This window comes from Hemitrygon akajei, unplaced genomic scaffold (genome assembly GCF_048418815.1).
Source record: "Hemitrygon akajei unplaced genomic scaffold, sHemAka1.3 Scf000118, whole genome shotgun sequence".
NCBI classification, from domain to species: domain Eukaryota; kingdom Metazoa; phylum Chordata; class Chondrichthyes; order Myliobatiformes; family Dasyatidae; genus Hemitrygon; species Hemitrygon akajei.
In genome coordinates, this window is record NW_027332004.1 from 217,905 (window position 1) to 242,446 (window position 24,542).

The 24,542-nt window shown below is 45.8% G+C and overlaps 2 protein-coding genes across 2 annotated transcripts in view; both read left to right on the forward strand.

Annotated features, from left to right (window-relative positions):
* LOC140723536 (NACHT, LRR and PYD domains-containing protein 3-like) overlaps positions 1 to 24,542 on the forward strand; it is a 114,039-nt gene that overhangs the window by 83,997 nt on the left and 5,500 nt on the right. Inside the window, exon 7 of the mRNA XM_073038109.1 lies at positions 20,344 to 22,081. Within this exon, the coding sequence (XP_072894210.1) occupies positions 20,344 to 22,081 (1,738 nt within the window). The remainder of the gene's footprint in view (positions 1 to 20,343; positions 22,082 to 24,542) is intronic.
* Positions 1 to 24,542, forward strand: part of LOC140723550 (uncharacterized) — a 448,657-nt gene that overhangs the window by 3,159 nt on the left and 420,956 nt on the right. The gene's annotated exons all lie outside the window — the stretch shown is intronic.

A 24,542-nucleotide genomic window follows, 5' to 3' on the forward strand; every position in this document is an offset into this window, starting at 1 on the left:
GACCATGTGGATAGCCAGAGGCTTTTTCCCAGGGCTGAAAATGTCATGACTGACATGAGGGGCTATAGTTTTAAGGTGCTTGGAGGAAGGTAGAGGGGGGATGTCATGGGAATTTCTCCACACAGAGTGGTGGGTCTGGAAGGCATTGCTGGCGACGGTGGTGGAGGCAGATACAATAGGGTATTTTAAGAGACTCTTAGATAGGTACATGGAGCTCGGAAAAATAGTGTTATGCAGTTGGGTAATTCTAGACAGTGTCTGGAGCAGGTTACATAGTCAGCAGAACATTGTGAGCCAAAAGACCTGCAATGTGCTGTTGGTTTCTATGTTCCATGTTCAAACTTACTACCTATACCCTATATATTCCCAACCAAATGATTGATACAGATGACAAGTAACAATAGGTATAACCATGAGGAACATCACGAAGCACTGGCCTGGAGTCCAATAAACAGCCTCTCCCCATCACCCTCTGCGTCCTGCCATTTAGCTGTTCCCAGACACTGGGGCTCTGTCACAAACACAACGTTCAGGAAGATTAGTCAGTAATTAACGTGCAAAGGGAACTGTTGCTTCCTGAAAGGTCTGATCCTGTCTGATTCAATGGACCAACTCATCCCTTCTTTACAACTCAGTTTGCCCTGGGACCCATCCTCCCATGTTATGCTGTGTCTGATACCCCACATCCCCTACCTCCCTCCATTCTGCAAATGGCCCCATACCCTTTCCACCATTTACCCCACACCCACACACGTAAACCGATCCACATCACCCACATCCTCCTTTCCAGCTTGGGGAACCACAACTAATTGACCCCACAGTCTCGTCTTGGGCACAAAACTAAATACAGATCTGCAAGAACAGATAGATGGACTCTGCAGCTGTCTGGCTTGGACCCGCCCACTTTCGCTGCAACTTACCATATAACCATATAACAATTACAACACAGAAACAGGCCATCTCGGCCCTTCTAGTCCATGCCAAATGCTTACTCTTACCTTGTCCGACTGGCCCGCACTCAGCCCATAACCCTCCATTCCTTTCCTGTCCATATACCTATCCAATTTTACTTTAAATGACAACACCGAACCTGCCTCTACCACTTCTACTGGAAGCTCGTTCCACACAGCTACCACTCTCTGAATAAAGAAATTCCCCCTCATGTTACCCTTAAACTTCTGCCCCCTAACTCTCAACTCATGTCATCTTGTTTGAATCTCCCCTACTCTCAACGGAAAAAAAGCCTATCCACGTCAACTCGATCTATCCCCCTCATAATGTTAAATACCTCTATCAAGTCCCCCCTCAACTTTCTATGCTCCGAAGAGTAAAGACCTAACTCGTTCAACCTTTCCCTGTAACTTAAGTGCTGAAACACAGGTAAAATTCTAGTAAATCTTTGCTGTACTCTCTCTATTTTGTTGAAATCTTTCCTATAATTCGCTGACCAGAACTGTACACAATACTCCAAATTTGCCCTTACCAATGCCTTGTACAATTTTAACATTACATCCCAACTCCTATACTCAATGCACTGATTTATAAAGGCCAGCATACCAAAAGCTTTCTTCACCACCCTATCCACATGAGATTCCACCTTCAGCGAACTAGGCACCATTATTCCTAGATCACTCTGTTCTACTACATTCTTCAATGCCCTACCATTTACCATGTATGTCCTATTTGGATTATTCCTACTAAAATGTAGCACCTCACGCTTATCAGCATTAAACTCCATCTGCCATCATTCAGCCCACTCCTCTGACTGGCCTAAATCTCTCTGCAAGCTTTGAAAACCTACTTCATTATCCACAACGTCACCTACCTTAGTATCATCTGCATACTTACAAATCCAATTTACCACCCCATCATCCAGATCATTAATGTATATGACAAACAACATCGGACCCAGTACAGATCCCTGAGGCACACCACTAGTCATCGGCCTCCAACCTGACAAACAGTTATCCACCACTACTCTCATGCATCTCCCATCCAGCCACTGTTGAATCCATTTTTCCTACTTCAATATTAATACCTAACGATTGAACCTTCCTAACTAACCTTCCGTGCGGAACCTTGTCAAAGGCCTTACGGAAGTTCATATAGACAACATCCACTGGTTTACCATGGTCAACTTTCCTCGTAACCTCTTCAAAATTTACATAAGGTTTGTCAAACATGACTTTCCACGCACAAATCCATACTGACTTTTCCTAATCAGACCCTGTCTATCCAGAGAATTATATATACCATCTCTAAGAATACTTTCCATTAATTTAGCCACCACTGACGTCAAACTGACAGGCCTATAATTGCTAGGTTTTCTCTTAGAACCCTTCTTAAACAATGGAAACACATGGACAATATGCCAATCCTCCGGCACCATCCCCGTTTCTAATGACATTTGAAATATTTCTGTCAGAGCCCCTACTATTTCTACACTAACTTTCCTCAATGTCCTAGGGAATATCCTGTCAGGACCCAGAAATGTATTCACTCTATATTCCTTAAAAGCGCCAGTAATTCCTCCTCTTTAATGGTCATAGTTTCCATAACTTCCCTACTTGTTTCCCTTACTTTACACAATTCAATATCCTTCTCCTTAGTGAATACCGAAGAAAATAAATTGTTCAAAATCTACCCCATCTCTTTCGGCTCCACACATAGCTGTCCACACTGATTCTCTAAGGGACCAATTTTATCCCTCACTATCCTTTTGCTATTAATATAACTGTAGAAACCCTTCGGATTTATTTTCACTTTACTTGCAAAAACAACCTCTCATCTTCTTTTAGCTTTTCTAATTTCTTTCTTAAAATTCTTTTTACATTCTTTATATTCCTCGAGCACCTAATTTACTCCATGCTACCTATATTTATTGTAGATCTCCCTCTTTTTCCGAACCAAGTTTCCAATATCCCTTGAAAACCATGGTGCTCTCAAACTTTTAACCATTCCTTTCAACCTAGCAGGAACATAAAGGTTCTCTACCCTCAAATTTTCACCTTTTAATGACTTCCATTTCTCTATTACATCCTTCCCATAAAACAAATTGTCCCAATCCACTCCTTCTAAATCCTCTTGCATCTCATCAAAGTTAACCTTTCTTCAATCACAAATCTCAACCCTGGGTCCAGTCCTATTCTTCTCCATAATTATATTGAAACTAATGGTATTGTGATCACTGGATCCGAAGTGCTCCCCAATACATACATTCAACACATACTAACACTCAATTTACACAAACCCGTGATCAGACCCCTTCCTCACCCCTCCTGAACAGGTATACTACCGCCATCAGCTGGAATTGGCACTGTGCTGCGATTTGCAGGAGGTCCCCGTGGAACCTCCGGAGGTCAGAGGGACAGAACAGAGGGTTTGGCTGATCCGTCATTTCACTGTGACATCCCCGAACTCCCCAACAAATCCATCGATCTATATCTGGGGGAACTTCACTGACCAACAAATATAGTGCATCTCAGCAATCAGCTGTTTGAATGATACACTGACTTAGAGGAAGGAGTATCTGTGGTCCACATTGTCAGAGATTTTAGTTCACCAGGAGACGAAGACTGCAGGGATGAGAGGCCTTCTGTTAACTGATACGAATCTGTGTTTACACTGCTAGCAATTCCAGTTTACATCAGTAAAACCACTCTTTATGAAATTGTAAACCACAGGATACTGCATTGACTGACCCACCCCACACCTGATCACCCTGCAAAGTTTTTCCCAGAAGCGTTTGGGGTTTTGTTACCCAGTTCGAGAAAAGGGCCACGACGCCCACTCCATCAACAACATGGCAAAGCCGGGCACATAGCAGGAGACTTAATCTCATACAATACAAGATTCAGTGATGAAGCCTGTTAAATTTCCTTCATTGTCCTCCTGAAATCATTAAAAATGTCCATTGAACAGCTTTTGAAAACAAGTTCTCACCGACACGTGACATCACTCTGTACCCCCACATGCCTGATGAGACGTGTGGATTCCCCACACCTGGAGCTGATGTCACTTTGCACCCCCACATGCCTGATGACATGTGTGGGTTTCCCACACCAGGATCTGACATCACGTGTGCAATTCCTTATGTCACATTGGCGCTGAGACGGTTGAACTTTACCGGCTGAGGTAAAAACTACCTGACCCACCCACACACCCCACCCCACAGTCAACAGAGGAGTTACACTCTTCCCATTGGTATGAAGTGATGTCTATCACTGGTTGCATCCAACAGCAGAGGCAGACCAGCTGAGAAGGCGTTACCCCCACTGAATTAATCTCTTGCTCCCGCTTTGAACTTCCCGTCACAGTGGAACAAATCCCAAAGTAGATGTCCAGCTTTTTGAATTTTTACACAGAGTGGTGGGTTGCTGGGATGTGCTGCCTGGTGTGATGGTAGCGGCAGATATATTGGGGACTTTTAAGAGATGTTTAGATAGACACGTGAACGTGAGGGAAAATTGTGTAGGCATTAGGGATTAGTTTAGTTGGCAATTTGATTAATTGAATAGTTTGAGCACAACTTTTTGGGCCACAGGGCCTGTTCCAGTGCTGTACTGTTCTATGTTCTGTGTCTCTTGTCAAAAGGTTTCAGGGTTACGGAGGCAAAACCAGTGAGTGGGAACAACAGGTCAGCTGGAGCCCAATGTGGGAAATATGAGATCACCCACTTCTGTAGGACAAATTGAAATCCTGAGTGAGATTCCATGGAGATGGACTGAGGTGCAGAGGGTAGGGAGGGAGGTCCAAGGTACATTCTAGTTATTGCAAGAGTTATTGGTATAAGAATGAAAATCACTTTAACAATTATTTGGGTTTTGTGGAGATTGTACCTGGAATATGGTGTAAAATCCCTCTCTCCATACTAACACGGGTTATACAGACCAAAATACAAACTGCCGGAGGAACTCAGTTGGTAGGGCGGCATCTGTGGAGGGAAGTGGTCCATTTCCCAACATTTCGGGCCGAGACCCTTCCTCTGGACTGAGAATGGACGGGAAATAGTCAGAGAAAAGAGGTGAGGGGTGGGATGTTGCAAGAGCTGGGGAGTGAGAGGTGGATTCAGCTGAGGGGGGGTGGGAAGGTGAAAATAGTGACGGGGTGGGAGGTGAGTGATTGGGGAACAACGGGGCTGCAGAAGATGGAAATTAATTCCATCTTCGACGAAATGAGAAACGGGCAAAAACGTGTTTCTGAGATGGGAGAGCTGTGAGTATGAAATAATGTGGGAAATGAAGCCGATATGTCGGGCAGCGTGTGAGGGGCGAGGAACAGTCACCGGGTCACGTGGGAGAACCTCAACCATCACGTGATCATGTTTTACGGCAGATCAGCAGCATCTGCTTGTGTCTCCGAGGCCCCGCCCCCTCTCTGATGACGCAATAAACACACTGCGCATGCTCACTTCCCCGCGATGGGTTGTGAATTTTTTACTTTGTCTGTGTTGAAGCGGGTAGGGTGCGGCGGATTTTCTGCGGGGTCCGGCTCGGGAGAGTTTCATCGCCCCCTCGGGCGGGGAGCCGGGGGTGGGTGGGGGTGGAACGGATGATCCTCTGCGGAGCGAGACCGACAAGATCCATGCGGTGAGTATTGAGTCCGGTCCAAACCGATGCTGGGCAGTGAGTCCCGTTAACTTCCCCGAACTCGCGGTCTCACCCCGCTTCCTGGACAAAACGTACCGGGGTCTGTCCGGGTTGTGAGATCTTCACTCCGAAACTGGGGATATTTTCTACGGTGTGTTGATAAAAGTTGTTTCGGGGAGAAGGGTAAATGCCAATGTTCCTGTTCTTTGTCAATTTAGTACATAGTAGTATGTAGTGTTAATTCAGTATCAGTGCATTGCTGGAGGGCCATCAGTGATTGTCCTTGATCCCTTCTCCCACCCGATCCATCTGCTTAATCCCTGCCCGTCTTGTTCAACCTCTGTCCAGCCTGCATCCCACCACCTCGATGATAAATATCGACAACCTCTCTTCCTGCGAGTTATTTCTGAATTCGGTGTTTGTTACCTGAACAGCTAGAGGATTTATTTAATGCAGAATGAGGAAGGATAAAGACAGTCACTACAATTTTAGTTTCAAAGTTACCAAACGGCCGCTGTGTTAATCTTTGCCAGATGGAAACTCCCAGTGTTTACAGTTGAGTCTGATATTTCCTGTTTTGGTCATTTTTGAGTTGTAGTTTCCCTGTTGCCAGGGCCAGCCACAGGATCTGCAGGGAGTGGTGCACAGTTTTATCGTTCTCTGGTCATTTCCTCTCATTGACCGTTAGCAGCCTCCGGAGCAGATGGAACAGACTGATAGTGGGGTGGGGAGGATGTTGTGAGCATTCACTGTGTCGACTGTATTAACCCTGTGTTGGATTGAAGAGAAAATAATGAATGTGCGACCTAAAATGATATATATCAACCATTTTGTCAATTTCTGGTCAGTCTGTATCGCATCAATAATTACAATTTTGGTTTCAATGTGGCAAAATGGCGAAATGTTAATCTTGACAGCATTTAAAGTGAGTGTGTTATTTCATTTTTTTGTCATTTTTGGAGAGCCACTTTTTCTGTTGCCAGGGTAACAGCCCATGTGACCTGCAGGGAGTGTTTCTCATTTTTATCGCTCTCTGGTCACGGTCCCTCATTGAGACACATCGGCCTCAGGAGCAGTGGGTTGGGGAGGATGTTGTGAGCATTGACTTTATCGACTATATTATCCCTGTGTTGGTATGAAGACAAAACTAATGTATGTGGGCATTAACATTTGTGTAACTCTGTTCAGGCCGTCACAAACATCTTGTAATCAGTCAATAGTTGTGCATCATTGAAAGTAAAAAGAGAAAATGCTGGAACCGTTCAGCAGATCGGGCAGCATCAGTTCACATATAGGGTCTTCCACAGTTTCTCTTTCCACAGATCCAATCTGATGTACCGAGTTTCCAGCATTTAATTTCAATTTGAAATGAAAAGCCTGTTATTCCTGTTAGCCTACAGGAAATGTGACGGCCAATTGTACTGGGCAAGATCTCATTTAACAATCGGATAATGATAAAATGCTTTCAGTTTAGCTGCTGGAGACAACATGAAACGTATCCCTGCCTGTTGGTGACCCACGCCCAGGTTTTCCAGCCCAATATCTGGCCCAGTCAGAGGTTTATCAGGTTCCCATTCTGCCACAGGTTGATGCAGGAGTGTCAGCTTTTGAACTCTGAATGGTCTACACACTGCAGCATGTTACCGGCAGCAAGGGAGTCCTGGGAAAATTGGTGCTTGGGCTGTTTTCCTGAGATGCAGACTCCAGGAATATGGATCTGTCAGATTTTGAGATTTGACCAGGTCAGTACTTCTGTAGATGGGGCTGAATGTTCCTCCTTCCACAATGAATCACAAGTCTCGGGTTGCTGGACATTGGTTGTAGGGAAATCCCTGATGTGGGGACGAAGTGTGAGGATTCTGGGTTTGGTCAGTGGCACGTGTGACCCTATCACAGATTTCGATCCAGGTAAAATGGACCCGGGGCTCGAGCTGCTCCGGCTTATGAGGTGTTAAGCGAGTATTTCTGGTCTGGTCTCAGCTGTTTGTTTCTAGGGTTCCTTTGGAGGCAATGACTGCTAATCTGAGGAGAGAATGAGTTCCTATACCATCCCTCACATGGAGAGGAGGTCATTAAATGTTTGCAGCAGTAGAATTGGACCCAGGGGTTCAGTGTTCAAACCATTTTGGAGATTTCCCCTCACTGTCACCTGTCTGTTAGTCAATGGTTCTGGGCCTGTGCTCAATGGAATTCAGAAGGACAGTCGGGGCTGTGTTGGTTCTTGTTTGAGGAAACCTACCGAATGCTGAAAAACCTGGTTACAGTGGACATGGAGAGGATGTTTCCATTAGGCGGAGAGTCTGGGAACTGAAAGCCCAGTCTCAGAATAAAGATGCTTTCCCTTAAAATTGAGAGAAGGAGAATATCTTAAGTAAAGGGTGACTGATCTGTGCGTAAAGGGAGCATCTTCTTTTTCTTTGTTAATGCGTATGTTAAAATGGCTTCTTTGTTTTGTTAAAAGTAGGAATGCTTCTTTGTTATGAGAGAGTGCTGGAAGCCTGTTTAGGTTAAAATTTACTGATAACGAGAATTGTATTCCTTTGTAAACCAATTGGGATTAATGTTGTTCTTCCTTCTGAGTCTGTAAACTATTGTTGGCGGGCTTTTGGGGAGATCTGCGCGAGGGAGGGATCTCCCTCCCTCCCTCTCCAACTATCATCGTCTCCTCTCCTCTCCTTGCGGAACATCCTGCCTCGGAGCCCCGCTTGGGGTCCGTTCCTCGCCCAGTTTACAGCATCGCGTCCTCTCTCTCTCACCCCCTCGCGCTGACTCCCCAAAAGCCCGCCGACAATAGCTTTCATATAGTTTCCTGTAGTGAGGTGACCGAAATGAACACTGTACTCCCAAGTGGAGTCTAATCAAGGTCTTATAGAGCTGTAACATTACCTCACGTTCTTGAACTCAATCCCATGGGTGATAAATGTCAACACACCATATGCTTTCTTATCAACACTGACAACGTGTGCAGCAGCTTTGAGTGTTTTATCGACACGGACCCCAAGATCTCACTGAGCCTCCAGATTGACAAGAGTCTTACCATTAATATTATATTATCTTGAAATTTCATTTACCGAAATGAACCACTTCACGCTTATCAGTATTGAACTCCATCTGCCACTTCTCTGCCCAGTTCTGCATCCTATCGATGTTGCACTGTAACATCTGACAACCTTGGAGACGATCCACAACACTCCCAACTTTTGTGTCATCAGCAAACTTACTAACCCATCCTTCAGCTTCCTCATCCAGGTCATTTGTAAAAATCACAAAGAGAAGAAGTCCCAGAACAGATCCCAACGGAACACTATTAGTCATCATCATCAATGCAGAATGCGAACCATCTACAACCACCCTCTGCCTTCTGTGGGCATGCCAGTTCTAGATCCACAAAGCAAGGTCTCCTTCGATCCAATACCTCATTATGTTCTGAATGAGCTTTCCATGGGGAACCTTAGCTAACCTCTTACTGAAATCCATATACAGTACTTCCAGTGCTCTACCTTCATCAATGTGTTTTGTAACATCCTCAAATAATTCAGTCAGGTTTATAAGGCATGACCTGCCCTTGGCAAAGCCATGCTGACCATCCCTAATCAGACCCTGCCTCTCAGGATCTTCTCCAAAACTTGCCCACAACTGAAGTAAGGCTCACTGGTCTATAATTTCCTGGGTTATCTCTACTCCCTTTTTTGAACAAAGGAACAATGTTTGCAACCTTCCAATACTCTGGTACTTCTCCCGTCCCTATTGATGATGCAAAGATCATCGACAGAGGCTCAGCAATCTCCTCCCTCGTTTTCCAGAGTAGCCTGGGGTATATCTCATCCAGTCCCGGCAACTCATCGAACTTAATGACATTCAAAAGCTCCAGCACATCCTTTTTCTTAAAGTCTATTTACTCAAGCGTTTTAGACCGCTGTAAGTCATCCCCACATTTCCAAGGTCCTTTTCACTGATGAATACTGAAGCAAAGTCATCATTAAGTACCTCAGAATATTTTAACTGATCAGCAGATTGAGAAATGTCTGTTGAGAATGTAGTGGTGAAATTTAACCAAACCAAGTTGCCATTACTGGCGACCCCACGGATTTGTTATATTGGCATGGCGTCCCCTCAGCTCCAATGATGGTTGTTACAAATGTCGGTGATATGTATGCGATCCGTTATTAGCAATCAGCAAACATACAATCTTGAAGGGATAAAACTGAAGTGTAGCCAAGTGTAAGTTCAGCGTATTTAAGATGATAATAACAAAATATATGACGTCGGTCGGTCCCCAGGTGTGTACTGCACGGAACAAATCAAAACTATGCAACTTTGCGTTTGCGTTTACCACACTACAACGGATCCATGTACGTTCTGGACATTGGGGTGAAAGAGAAGGTTTTCACGGTGGACCGGCTCAAATCGGCCCATGTGGTCTTGGCGCAGCCGGTCAATGTTCAGGCACAGTGGCGTAGAGGCAGACCGCCCAAACAGAGACTGGTCCTGACTGTAGAATTTGGGGGATGCATCGCCGGATCTGGGGTGGGGAGTTATGTAGCGACCCACTATCTACGCAGGCGAACCAGCTCACAAATAGCCCACGCGCGGGAAGAGACTTTTGTAATGCATCTCTGACGTCATATCCGCCAGGAGAGGGCGGGAACAGTACTGAGTAAAAGCCAGCGCCGCGAAGTTTGAATAAACTAGTTCTGAGTGCAGCTTACTGAGTGTCATTATTCCTAGCTCTGTATGCAGCACATCGCTACAATGCAAAGCTCATCTTCAGAGGCTCAGCAATCTCCTTACTCAATTTCTACAGTAGCATGGAGTATATCTGGTTAAGTCCCTGTGACTTATCGAACTTAATACCTCTCAAAAGATCCAGCACATGCTCTTTCTTATAGTCCATACACTCATGTGTTTCATTCTGCGGTAAGTCATCCCCACAATTGTCAAGATCCTTTTCACTGTGAATACTGAAGCAAAATACACAGTATCTCAGAATATTTCAATGACCGGTAGGTTGCGAAACATCTGTTGAGAATGTAGCGGTGAGATTTAACCAAGCAAATTTGCCATTGCTGGCAACCTCCCCCCCCCCCCCCCCCCCGCAGATCTGTTATACTTGCATGACACACCCTCAGCTCCCATGCTGATTGTTACAAAAGTCGGTGATATGTATTGGGTCCTTTATTGGCAATCAGCAAACATACAAACGTGAGGCCATGAAACTGAACTGTACCCAAGTGTAAGTCTATCGTATCTGAGTGGATAATAACAAGATATATTGCATCCGTCTGTCCCCAGCTGATAATAGTCAGGTGATATGCTCAAAGAAATCTTAACCGAGTTCCTGTGCTAATAATGTTCTTAATGTCCTGCCGGGAAAAAAAAAACCAACAAACTATAATGCTTCAGGACAATGCTATGGGTGAGATTGCATTGTTTAAGATATCAGAGTGTCTCTCTATGGACTCAAATCATATATTGCCGTAGGTGTCAATGGCGGGCGATGTTCACTTGAAAGGAAACGATGAAAATCAGGTGTGACTGAGAAATCTGTATAATCTTGTGACGAGAGGGATAGAAGTCTCATCGTCAGCAGAAATGTCTCAACCCACACTGCTGTAACAGTTGTCCATAACGCCACCAGTGGTAGGAGGGCCAAAACAATGGGCACTGTCTGCTCAACCTGCCTTACCATTCCATTGACACATCACTCCCGGTCCAGGGCACAAGATTGGCTCCTAAAGGGTAATTGCCTGCAATATGGGAAGTCGATACCCTGGAGAATCCCGGCCCAGTGTACAATCTATGGAGAGTGCGGAAATGGACATTGGGTGACTGTGGTTGGATGGGCACAGGTGGATCAGGCCATGTCTAGGCTTCAGTGGACAGGCCCAAGATGTTTGGAAGTGTTTGCCTCAGTTTAAAAACAAAACAGTGTTTTCCTTTAAACCTCAATTAATGTTTGACCTTCCTGTTATTTTTTTGTTACAGAGCAGCAAAATCTGATCACACCTGTCCTCAAAATGGATCAATGTGTGAGCAGGGGAGGAGTTCCAGTGACGTTAACATCGGGAAGGGGCACGGGTATGTTGGCGAATTATTTTAATTTATAAATACTCTGCTGATTCTGCATCTGGCTTTAATTCAACATCGGGAATTCACAAAGTGTTTGTGACAACTGAGCAGAGAGATGAGAGAGAGAGTTAACATCTCTGAGGGAAACACAGTCACCGTGGAAGGAGTACATTTACCGTCTGCTCCTGCTCCTCTAGCAGATTGTGATGCACATTAAAATAGCGAGTTACTCCAGAAGACAAGACATTCTGCAGATGCTGAAAGTTTTGGGCAACACAAAGACACAAAATATTGGCGGAACTCAGCAGGTCAGGCAGCATCCATGGAGAGGAATAAACATTTGACGTTTTGGGTCAGGATCATAAGGAATAGAAAGTAATGTGGCAATATCTAGCATTTCTGTCCCCTCATTTCCAGTCTGATGAAGGGCCTCGGCCCGAAACGGTTACTGTTCATTCTCCTCCATAGATGCTGCCTGATATGCTGAGTACCTCCAGCATTTTGTGAGATATTCTAGAGATTTGCTGAGGAAGGGGTTGACTAGGCAGGCAGACAGTAACCCAGAGCAAAGCGGTGTTGATAGGCAGTAGGAAGAGAGCGATGTTCATGGCTCTCTTTATTCTCAGGAATTGGCAGAGTTCTTTCCAAGGACAGGTACCAAATAAAGACGGTATATTCCTGGGTACAGGAAAGAGCAGTCTTCAGCCGCAGGAGCTATACCCTATGCCCATCCTCTCTCGCTCCGCACTGCACCCTCCATCCCCATCCCACATCCCCCTCCAACCCCTCCCACCCATTCCTGCTATCCCTCCTGCCACTTTTTCCCTCGACCCCCATTCTCTTAAACCACCTCTTCCCTATCACTCCCCTTCCCTGTCCCCGTTGCCCTACGACACTCACCTCCACTTCCCCCTACTCCTTGCTGTCTCCCCCACGCGCTCTCTGATTCCTTCTCCCCACCCCTCCCTCTCTCCCCTGCCCCTCACTCTCCTCCTCCATCTCCCCCTCCAGTACCTTCCTTCTATCCCCGTCTCCCCACCCCCCCCCTTATATATTTCGTACTGTGTTTGTTGACCTGGAACTCCAAATTTAGGTTCCATATAAAGTTGCTGACCCATAGGAGGTCGGTAATGCCTTTAATGTTCCTCATTTTCCTCCACAGTGATCACTGAGCTCCTGGCAAGCTGGGACGATTCCCAGCTGCTGCAGTTGACGGACTTCTACCGGGACAGGCTGGAGCAGGCGATGGAAAGAGGGGTGCACGGAGTGAGCCTGGCGTTAACGGCCGAGAATCAGTTCAGCGGAGAGGAACATCGGGTGAGTGGGAGGGAGAATGGGTTTGAATTTTCACACGTCACAGGACTGATGGGTGTCGGGACCCTCACTCATCGGATAATAAAGCATAAAAACAAATCAGAAATAAATATATATAATTCTTAAAAATGTGAATTTCAAGCGATGATTGAAAGAAGTGTGAATACACCGGCGGTGGCTGAATGTTCAGAGCGAGAGGAGCAGGAAACAACTGTATGAGGTTGTAATAAAGGAGTTTAAATGGAAATACGGCTGAGAATCAGTTCAGTGGAGAGGAATGTCGGATGAGTGGGAAGGAGAATGGGTTTGAATTTTCGCACATCAAAGCACCGATGGGTGTCGGAATTCTGACTTATTGGATATTAAATTAGATGAAGGAATAACTGGGAAATAAATACTGTACATACAATTAGCAGTGATAGAAAGGGGTGAAAAGACCCCGCGGACTGGTGGGTAGCTGCTCAGTATTCGGATTGAGTTGAGCACGTACAGTTGTGTGGTTGGGGTTGCAATATTAAATAGAAATATGATGGGATGTTTTGGTTTGTGAAGACTGTACAGCGTGACAGAAGGATGTCAGTGAGAACCGGGACATCATGAGTGGATGCCACAGGAGGTCGAGTGTGTTCTGTTCTGGGTGGAGATGATTGTGTAATAATCTGTAACTGCAAACAGTGTGGATCGGGGAATACTGCCATGTTGTAATGTGTGATCACTGAATAAACCTCCACTGGAAAAAGACAAAGGGAAGGCATCAGGTGTCAGCCGGTAATCCGCTGTCATGTTGGACACTGGCGGACTGAGGAGATGAATCACATCATCTTTTCTCCAGCTTCTCCGAGACTGCTCACTCTGTTATAGAAACCCTCCTGACTTCATTCTTCATCTGTGATCGTTATTTTCTGATTTCTGTTTTACACTGTCAAATCCGGTGAGGAATTATTTATGGATTTGGAGCCACGTCAATGAAGCGGTCACAGACCAGCCAGGATCTCATTGACTGGTGGACCAGGTTCACGGTGAATGTCCCTCCGTGTGCTCTGCACTCAGAATGTACAGTCCATGTCCAGACAGGATCAGCACCCGTCCGGGTGACTGCTCAGTGTGATCCCGTTACAGAGCACATCATTTACTTCTCATTCTTTGTGTGAATATGTCAGTCCCCAATAGGTTCACCGTTAATCTTCACAGACAATCTCTGATCTCGCTGATAAGGGAGAGCTGGCGGACAGTTCTAAACTCCTCCTGAGCCTGGTGATGGAGAAAGGCTCCCGCGCCCCGAGGGTGATGTGGGAAACCTTTGTGAAAATGCGGATTGGTGTCCCAGGTTTGGACAAAATACTGAAGGAAATCCAGATATATGGTGAGATAATATCAGAGATTAATTTAAATTTTGATCGCAACACAGCACACTTCACAATTTTACAAAAATGATTTCCTCAATTTGTTCAAATTCAATCAGGTTGTGATCCTTCCCATCGACGAATTCCCGCTCAACTTTTACTGACGTTTCTCTGTGAGCTGAAAGGTAAGTGAACGTGCATTGAATATTGAAGAGTCTAACACAGGAATAGGCCATGAGGCAAATAATATTGTGCCAAAAGAGCCAAGAAGTAAATCAAACAAACCCAAACTATAATCTCTCCTTCCTACACCATGTCCATATCCCTCCATCCTCCTTACAACCATGTAAGTATCCAAAAGTATAGGCAGCATGGAGTAAATGAGGTGCTCGAGGAATATAGAGAATGTGAAATGAATATTAAGATAGAAATTAGAAAAGCTAAAAGAAGATATGAGGTTGCTTTGGCAAATAAGGTGAAAATAAACACAAATAGTTTCTACAGTTATATTAATAGCAAAAAGATAGTGAGGGATAAAATTGGTCCCTTAGAGAATCAGAGTGGACAACTATGTGTGGAGCCAAAAGAGATGGGGGAGATTTTGAACAATTTATTTTCTTGGGTATTCACTAAGGAGAAGGTTATTGAAGTGTGTAAGGTAAGGGAAACAATTAAGGTAGTTATGGAAGCTATGATGATTAAAGAAGAAGTACTGGCGCTTTTAAAGAATATATAAGTGGATAAGTCTCTGGATCCTGACAGGATATTCCATAGGACCTTGAGTGAAGTTAGTGTAGAAATAGTAGCGGCTCAGACAGAAATATTTCAGATGTCATTAGAAACGGGGATGGTGCCCGAGGATTGGCATCTTGCTCATGTGATTCCATTTTTTAAAAAGGGTTCTAAGAGTAAACCTAGCAATTATTGGCCTGTAAGTTTGAAGTCAGTGGTGGGTAAATTAATAGAAAGTATTCTTAGAGGTGGAATATATAATTATCTGGATAGACAGGGTCTGATTCGGAACAGGCAACATGGATCTGTGCGTGGAAGGTCATGTTTGCCAAATCTTATTAAATGTTTCGAAGAGGTTACTAGGAACGTTGATGAGGGTATACCAGTGGATGTTGTCTATTTCTACTTCAGTAAGACTTTTTGACAAGGTTCCACATGGAAGGTTAGGATGTTTCAGTCGTTTGGTATTAATATTGAAGTAGTAAAATAGATTAAACAGTGGCTGGATGGGAGATGCCGGAGAGTATTGGTGGATAACTGTTTGTCAGGTTGGAGGCCGGTGACTAGTGGTGTGCCTCAGGGATCTGTACTGGGTCCAATGTTGTTTGTCAAATACATTAATGATCTGGATGATGGGGTGGTAAATTGGATTAGAAAGTATGCAGATGATACTAAGAGAGGTGGCGTTGTGGATAATGAAGTAGGTTTTCAAAGCTTGTGACAAAATTTAGGCCAGTTAGAAGAGTGGGCTGAGCAATGGCAGATGGAGTTTAATGCTGATAAGTGCGAGGTGCTACATTTTGGTAGGACTAATCAAAATAGGACATACATGTTAAATAGTAGGGCGTTGAGGAATGCAGTAGAACAGACTGATGTATAATGGTGCATACTTCCCTGAAGGTGGAATCTATTGTGGATAGGGTGGTGAAGAAAACTTTTGGTATGCTGGCCTTTATAAATCAGAGCATTGAGTATAGGAGTTGGGATGTAATGTTAAAATTGTATAAGGCATTGGTGAGGTCAAATTTGGAGTATTGTGTACAGTTCTGGTCACCGAATTATAGGAAAGATGTCAACAAAATAGAGAGAGTACGGAGGAGATTTACTAGAATGTTACCTGAGTTTCAGCACCTAAGTTACAGAGTTAGGTGTTTATTCTTTGGAGCATAGAAAGTTGAGGGGTACTTGATAGCGGTATTTAAAATTATGAAGGGGTTGGATAGAGTTGACGTGGATAGGCTTTTTCCATTGAGAGTCGGGGAGATTCAAACAAGAGGACAGGAGTTGAGAGTTAGGAGGCAAAAGTTTAGGGGTAACACGAGGGGGAAGTTCTTTACTCAGAAGGTAGTAACTGTGTGGAACGAGCATCCAGTAAAAGTGGTAGAGGCAAGATCGATATTAGCATTTTAAAATAAGAAAATTGGATAGGTATATGAACAGGAAAGGAATGGAGGGTTTTGGACTGAATGCAGTTCTGTGGGACGAGATGACGGGAAGCATTCGGCACATACTAGAAGGGCCGAGATGACTTTTGTTCGTACTATAATTGTTATATGGCTACGTGGTTACTATTCCTTATGTTGCTTTCCGAGGGAACAGACATGACAGTGAAATTCCCACACCCATTTCTGAATATCAAACAGATACACTTCCTGATTTTTGAAGAATATCATTTCTACCATTGTCACATTCTCTAAAGTAAATATGTCCACAATCACTGTTTTCCTGCGCTCCTTATCACAGCCGAATACATTGATTGGAGACCCGACACACGCCTGACAGGGTCCTGACACACTGTCAGTCCCCACACACGCCTGACAGGGTCCTGACACACTGTGAGACCCCACACACCCCTGACAGGGTCCTGACACACTGTGAGACCCCACACACCCCTGACAGAGTCAAAGATACATGGAAAACTTACAGCACAATACAGGCCCTTCGGCCCACAATGCTGAGCCGAACTGCCCTTACTTTAGAAATTACCTATGGTTACCCATCGCCCTCTATTTTTCTAAGCCCCATGTAACCATAATACAGAACATTGCGAACTCATAACTTGGCTGGAGAAGTCTGCACACAGAATCTAAGGTACTAAGTTACATTTGTTTTCCAAATCAGTCACGATTGATTTTCATAGATACAACTATATCTGACTCAATACTATCAAAATGTGATACTGAAGTTATCAATACTTTTCTCATGTGGAAGGTAATTCAACTATGCACCATTCTACCTAGATCACTCTGTTCTACTGCATTCCTCAATGACCTACTATTTACCATGTATGTCCTATTTTGATTAGTCCTACCAAAATGTAGCACCTCGCACTTATCAGCATTAAACTCCATCTCCCATCGCTCAGCCCACTCTTCTAAATTTTGTCGCAAGCTTTGAAAACCTACTTCATTATACACAACGCCACCTATCTTAGTATCATCTGCATACTTTCTAATCCAATTTACCACCCCATCATCCAGATCATTAATGTATTTGACAAACAACATTGGACCCAGTACAGATCCCTGAGGCACACCACGAGTCACCGGCCTCAAACCCGACAAACAGTTATCCACCTATACTCTCTGGCATCTCCCATCCAGGCGATATGTGAAACTTGCAGGGGGAGGGGTGAGCAGAGCTAGGAAGTTGGTTAGTGAAAGAAGGCCATAGAAGAAAGGAGAAGGGGGCGGAGAGAGAACCAGAGGGAGGCGTAGATGATCTTGATGTGGCCACGTGTATTTCGGTGAGACCCGACATGGATTGAGAGACCGTTTCACGAGCATCTACGCTCTGTCCGCCAGAACAGGCGGGATCTCCCTGTGGCCACCCATTTTATTCCCACTTCCCATTCCCATTCTGATACGTCAGTCCATGGCCTCCTCCAATGTCGGGATAAGGCCACACTCAGGTTGGAGGAACAACACCTTGTGTTCCGTTTGAGTAGCCTCCAACCTGATGGCATCAATATTGATTTCTCAAACTTCCAGTAAAGGTTGCTCTCCCCCTTCACCGTTCCCCATGCCCGCGTACTTCTCACGTTATCTCCTTGCCTGTCATCGCCTCCCTCTGGTGCACCCCTCCCACCTTTTTCGTTCTTCCAGGGCCGTCTGTCTCTGTCAAGAATCAACTTCCTAGCTCTTTGTTTCATCCCTTCCCCTCCAAGTTTCACCGATTGCCTGGCATTCTCTCCTCCACCCACCCCCACCTTCCAAATCTACTCCTCAGCTTTTTGTCTCTGGTCTTGCCGAAGGATCTCGTCCCGAAACGTCAACTGTTCCACAGATGCTGCCTGGTCTGCTGAATTCCTCCGGCATTTTGTGTGTGTTGCTTGGATTTCCAGCATCTGCAGATTTCCTCTTGTTTGTGAAATTATAAGCAAGTTAGCCTAACCTAAGTGATTGGGAAACTGTTGGAGTCTGTACATTATTTTAAATTACTATGATTGCACATTGCACATTCAGATGGAGACGTAATGTAAAGATTTTTACTCCTCATGTATGTGAAGGATGTAAGAAATAAAGTCAATTCAATTCAATTATTAATGTTCAGGTTTCGAGGTATTTGGAGCTACTTTTCACATTGTTTGTCAATGATTTAGATAATGGAATTGATGGCTTTGTGGCAAACTTTGTTGACGATACTGAGATAGCTGAAGGGGTAGTTAGTGCTGAGGAAGCAATGCGATTGCAGCAAGACTTAAAGAAATTGGAAGAATGGGCAAAATGTGGCAGATGGAATACTGTGTTGGAAAACGCATTTTGGTGAAAGGAATAATAGTGCAGACTGTTATCGAAATGAGGAGAATGTTTAAACATCACAGTTTAATGTGGTATCATGCTGGCACCAATGCTGTGGGCCGAAGGGCCTATTCCTGTTCTGTTCTGTGTTCTATGCAGGTCCTGTGACAGCTGAAATCCTGAACCACCTGCTACCGAAATCCCTCGGTCTCTGCTCTCTTCTTCAGCACCCGACCTGTAATCGGCATGGTTTTCAAACTTGTATTTAAAGTCACAGACCAGTAGCATCTCCCCTGTCTCCCCTTTCCACAGACTTTGTCAGACCTGTACTCACATCTACACTCCCGTCCTTCTACAGCTGTGCTGCAGAGGGCAGGCTAACATGCTGCATAACTGTGGCGGACTGGGAGGCTCCACAACTGGTAGTCAAAACTGTCCAACGCATCACCGGCATCCCCAGCCTACCTTCCATCGGGGACGTATAAACAGAAAGGCTCCGGAAAAGGGACAGGGGCTTCAGGAAGGATCCCACCTATCCTGCCTGTGAGCTGTTCGCCCCTCTCCCATGAGGGAGGAAGCTACGTAGCATCCACAGCAGGACCACCAGACTTAAAATCAGTTACTTTCCTCAAGCAGTAAGACTCATCAACACCTCCAATGACTAAGCCTCCCCTGTATAAATAACAAACCCCACCCCAGCACCAGCACGGTTTGAAAATTGTCTGTCAAAACCACATGAGTTCAGAGTATCGAGCGCATTTATATTTATTGTGTTTTTCATTGCGTTCTTTATCCGAGTTTTTGTGCTGCATCAGATCCGGAATAATAATTATGTCCTTCTTTACAATTGTGTATCTTGAAACTTGAATCTGTTGAGTATTTACAACACATACTCTTTCAGAGACACGAGACTGCAGATCTGCCGTCTCAACCTATTTTCTGGAAGAACTCAGTGAGCTGAGCAGCGTCTGTGAGGATGGATTGGGGCGGGGGGGGGGAAGGGATGTGTCAAAATGCTGACTGTCAAAATCTCCTGAACAAGACATTGACATTTTCTCCCCCAATCACCCTTGATCTTTGGATTACACTTTGTTGATCACAGTGCACATGCTGATCAACAAATACACTTTGTACGTTGAATCAGTGATGGTGGGAGGGGGAGCTGTGATTCTCCTTTGACAGAATGCTCGCTACCCTTTACTCCATCTCCCCACGCACCATATCAGCACTGGGGAATAAACGTTTCTTCCAGAGGAACAATGATAACTGTGGCTGTAGTGAGATGTTGTCCAGTACGGGACAGTCGGGGTCAGTAAACTACGAGGTAAATATTCACCTTCACAACACAATTAATGTGGAAATGTGATAATCTGATATTTATCTAGACCAGGCCTCTCTGGACAGTCAGGGGTCTGTTAATCAAATTTATTCTACTGTACGAACATCCATTGATGAATCCAATTAATACAATAGCTGTGAGCTAACTCGTGTGTGCTTAAATACTGAGTTCTGAGTTGAGGCATCTAACAGCTTGTCCTCTGTCTGTTCCCATGGAAGATGTTCAACAGAAACACAAGGAGACTCTGCGGGCACAAACTGAAACACTGAGAGTGAACACGATCCTGATGAGGGAGAAGGTGAAGGTTTTCCAGCTGGTTGATCGATACGCTGAGCTCACGGTCATTTCTACTGTTCGAGATCGGACACTGGTGGAACATGAGCTGCTGGCAAGAAGCAGAGACCACGAGGAGTGGAGAGAACAGCAATTCTGCAGAGAGCTGGAGAAAATCCGGACGGATCAGTTGTTCCAGACCACCTTTTCCCGGTGTAACTCTGAATCTGGGAGTTCGGCAGCAGTGGCCGGAGACCCAGGGATCGGGAAAACAACAATGGTACAAAAGATTGTTTATGACTGGGCCACGGGGAAAATATACCAACAATTCCAGTTTGTCTTCAGTTTCAAATTCCGGGATTTAAACTCTATTAACCACAGAATAAACCTGACAGAACTCATTCTGGATCAGTATCCTTACTTTGCGAATATCCTGAGAGAGGTCTGGAAGAACCCAGCGGGATTGCTGTTTATATTCGATGGTTTGGATGAACTCAATGACAGAACCGATTTTGCTGACAGTCGGAGAGGCACAGAACCTTGGTCCACATGCACAGATCCGGAATTCAAGTGCAAGGTGTCTGATATTGTGTGCAGTTTAATCCAGGGCAAGCTGCTCCCAGGATGTTCAGTGCTGGTGACCACCCGCCCCACTGCGTTACATTTATTGGAAAAGGCTGAGATCAGTATCCGGGCTGAAATCCTGGGATTCTCTGGTGAGGAACGGAAGAAATATTTCTTAAGGTATTTTGAAGATCAGACGGTGGTGGCAGCTGTTTTCAAACATTTGAAGGAGAACGAGATCCTGTACACCATGAGCTACAACCCCTCCTACTGCTGGATCCTCGCTCTGGCACTGGGCCCCTTCTTCACACAAAGAGTCAGGGACCCACAGCGAGTTCCCAAGACCATCACCCAACTATATTCCTACTATATTTACAACATCCTGAGAAACCACGGCCGTGAGATTGAGAACGCCCGTGATGTGTTTCACAGGGTTGGTCAGATGGCCTTCAGAGGGGTGTCCGATAAGAAGATTGTGTTTACAGATGGAGATTTGATTAACTACAATCTGCAGCCTTCCCAGTTCCTGTCCGGGTTCCTGATGGAGCTTTTGGAGAGAGAGGATTCTGCCCGGAGCGTGGTGTACACATTTCCGCACCTCACCATCCAAGAGTTTGTAGCTGCAGTCGCACAATTCCTGAATCCACATCCCGGGGATATCCTGAAATTCCTCACTGGAGCCCACAATACCACAGATGGGCGATTTGAGGTATTTCTCCGTTTTGTTGCTGGACTCTCCAACCCAATGACAGCTCGGGGCCTGGAGGAGTTTCTGGGTCCATTTCCTCATCAAACAACCTGCCGGGTGATTGACTGGGTGAAGGAGGCGGTTATACTCCAGATAAAGATCTCTGCTGGTGCAGATGATACAAGGAACCTCCTGAACACATTTCACTACCTGTTTGAGTCTCAGAATACTGGACTAGCTCAGGCCGCACTGGGATCTGTGGAAAAACTTTCATTCAGTGAAATGCGACTGTCCCCGATTGACTGCGGGGTCCTGTCTCATGTCATCGGATTCTGTGATACAATAAAACACCTTGATTTTTGGAACTGCCGCATTCAGTTTGAAGGAATACAGCGGCTGGGACCGGGGCTACACAAGTGCCAGGAGTTGAGGTAACCAGATTTCTGTCTCACTCTGAAATCTGAAACTGTTCCATTGTGTTGTTTGAATGCGAAGGAAATTGGGTAAAATCGGAGTAAATAAGATTGCGAAAAATTGTGACAAATGACCAGGGGACCGGTCAGTAATTCCACAGGGACAGAAGGGTCCTGTGGTTCTTTCTGATGGGATTTGGAGACTCCATCAGATCATGAACAACAGTCATTCGTTTAATTGTAGTAAATCACAGGATTGGCAGTGTTTCTCGCTCCCTGTGACACGTCCATTGACATTGTTCCTTCTCAGTGTTAATGACAACTAGACCGACACAAACTGTAAGCGGGTGTGTAGGAACTTCCCACCATTTTCCCATTGACAAGAGAGTGTGAGCTGTCTTTCCCAGTGAGAGCTTTAGAAATGTTGCTGTGAGTTTGTCCTCCTCTGACCTTCCCTGTGAGAGACTATCTCCATCACCCCACCTGTGTGACTTTTCTCGATCACCGCTACCCAGTCACCAAGTGGGCATCTGTTCTCCTGATTGTGGACCTCAGTTTAGACCAATCTCTACCGAGGAACTACTTCCGCATCAGCTCCTCTTGTGGGAGCATCTTTTCTCAACACTATACTCCTGTGGTATCTCTGTGCACACTTCTATTCCCACTGTTCGACCTCTCTGCATAAGTCCATTCCTCCTGTGCATTCATTTCTTCCTATCCTTCTGTCGGGTCTCACTTCCCCAACCCATTTCCCCCATGGGGGCTTCTCTTCCCACCCCCGTTCCCCTGTGGTATCTCTCTTCCTCATCCCCATTCCTGCTGTGGGTTTTCTCTTCTCGTTCCGCCTATGGGATCTCTCTTCCCCACCCCCTTTCCTCCGTGTGTGGTCTCTCTTCCACTTCTCTCTTCCTTCTGTGGGGATCTCTCTTCCCCATCCACTTCCTGTTGTCAGCTCTCTTCCCCGTCCTCCTCCCCTTGTGATATCTCTAATCTCCACCCCCATTACCCTTGTGGAACTCTTCTCGAATCCCCTTCCTCCGGTGGGATCTCAATTCCCTCTCCCCATTCGTTCTTTTGGATCTGTCTTCCCCATCTCGTTCCTCCAGTGGGATCATTATTCCCTAACTCCTTCTTCCTGTCGGGATCACTTCCCCATCCCCTTTCCTCTGTCGGGTTCTCCCTTGCTCATTCCCTTCCTCCTGTGGGGATCACTTCCCCATCCCCCTTCCTCTGTCAGGTTCTCCCTTGCTCATTCCCTTCCTCCTGTGAGGATCACTTCCACATCCCCTTCCTCTGTCAGGTTCTCCCTTGCTCATTCCCTTCCTCCTGTGGGGATCACTTCCACATCCCCTTCCTCTGTCAGGTTCTCCCTTGCTCATTCCCTTCCTCCTGTCGGGATCACTTCCCCATTCCCCTTGGTCTGTCGGGTTCTCCCTTGCTCATTCCTTTCGTCCGGCCGGGTTCTCTCTTGCCCATCCCCATCCCTCCAATGGGAATCTCTCTTCCGCATTCCGCTTTCTCTTCTGGAGTCTCTCTTCCCCATTTCCATTCCTGCTGTGTAGAATCACTGATCCCCACCTCCTTCATCCTGTGGGATCTGTCTTCCCCATCTTCCTTCATCCTCTCGGGATTACTCTTCCTCGTTCCCCATCACCCTATGGGGATCCCTGTTCCTCGTTCCCCTTCCTCCTGTGGGGATCACTTCTCCATCTCCCTTCATCCTCTCGGGATCACTCTTCCTCGTTCCCCATCACCCTATGGGGATACCTGTACCTCGTTCCCCTTCCTCCTGAGGGATCTCTCTTCCCCATCTCCCTTCATCCTCTCGGGATCACTCTTCCTCGTTCCCCATCACCCTATGGGAATCCCTATTCCTCGTTCCCCTTCCTCCTGTGGGGATCACTTCCCCATCTCCCTTCATCCTCTCGGGATTACTCTTCCTCGTTCCCCATCACCCTATGGGGATCCCTGTTCCTCGTTCCCCTTCCTCCTGTGGGGATCACTTCCCCATCTCCCTTCATCCTTTCGGGATTACTCTTCCTCTTTCCCCATCACCCTATGGGGAACCCTGTTCCTCGTTCCCCTTCCTCCTGTGGGATCACTTCCCCATCTCCCTTCATCCTCTCGGGATCACTCTTCCTCGTTCCCCATCACCCTATGGGGATCCCTGTTCCTCGTTCCCTTTCCTCCTGTGGGGATCACTTCCCCATCTCCCTTCATCCTCTCGGGATCACTCTTCCTCGTTCCCCATCACCCTATGTGGATCCCTGTTCCTCGTTCCCCTTTCTCCTGTGGGATCTCTCTTCCCCATCTCCCTTCATCCTCTCGGGATTACTCTTCCTCTTTCCCCATCACCCTATGGGGATCCCTGTTCCTCGTTCCCCTTCCTCCTGTGGGGATCACTTCCCCATCTCCCTTCATCCTCTCGGGATTACTCTTCCTCTTTCCCCATCACCCTATGGGGATCCCTGTTCCTCGT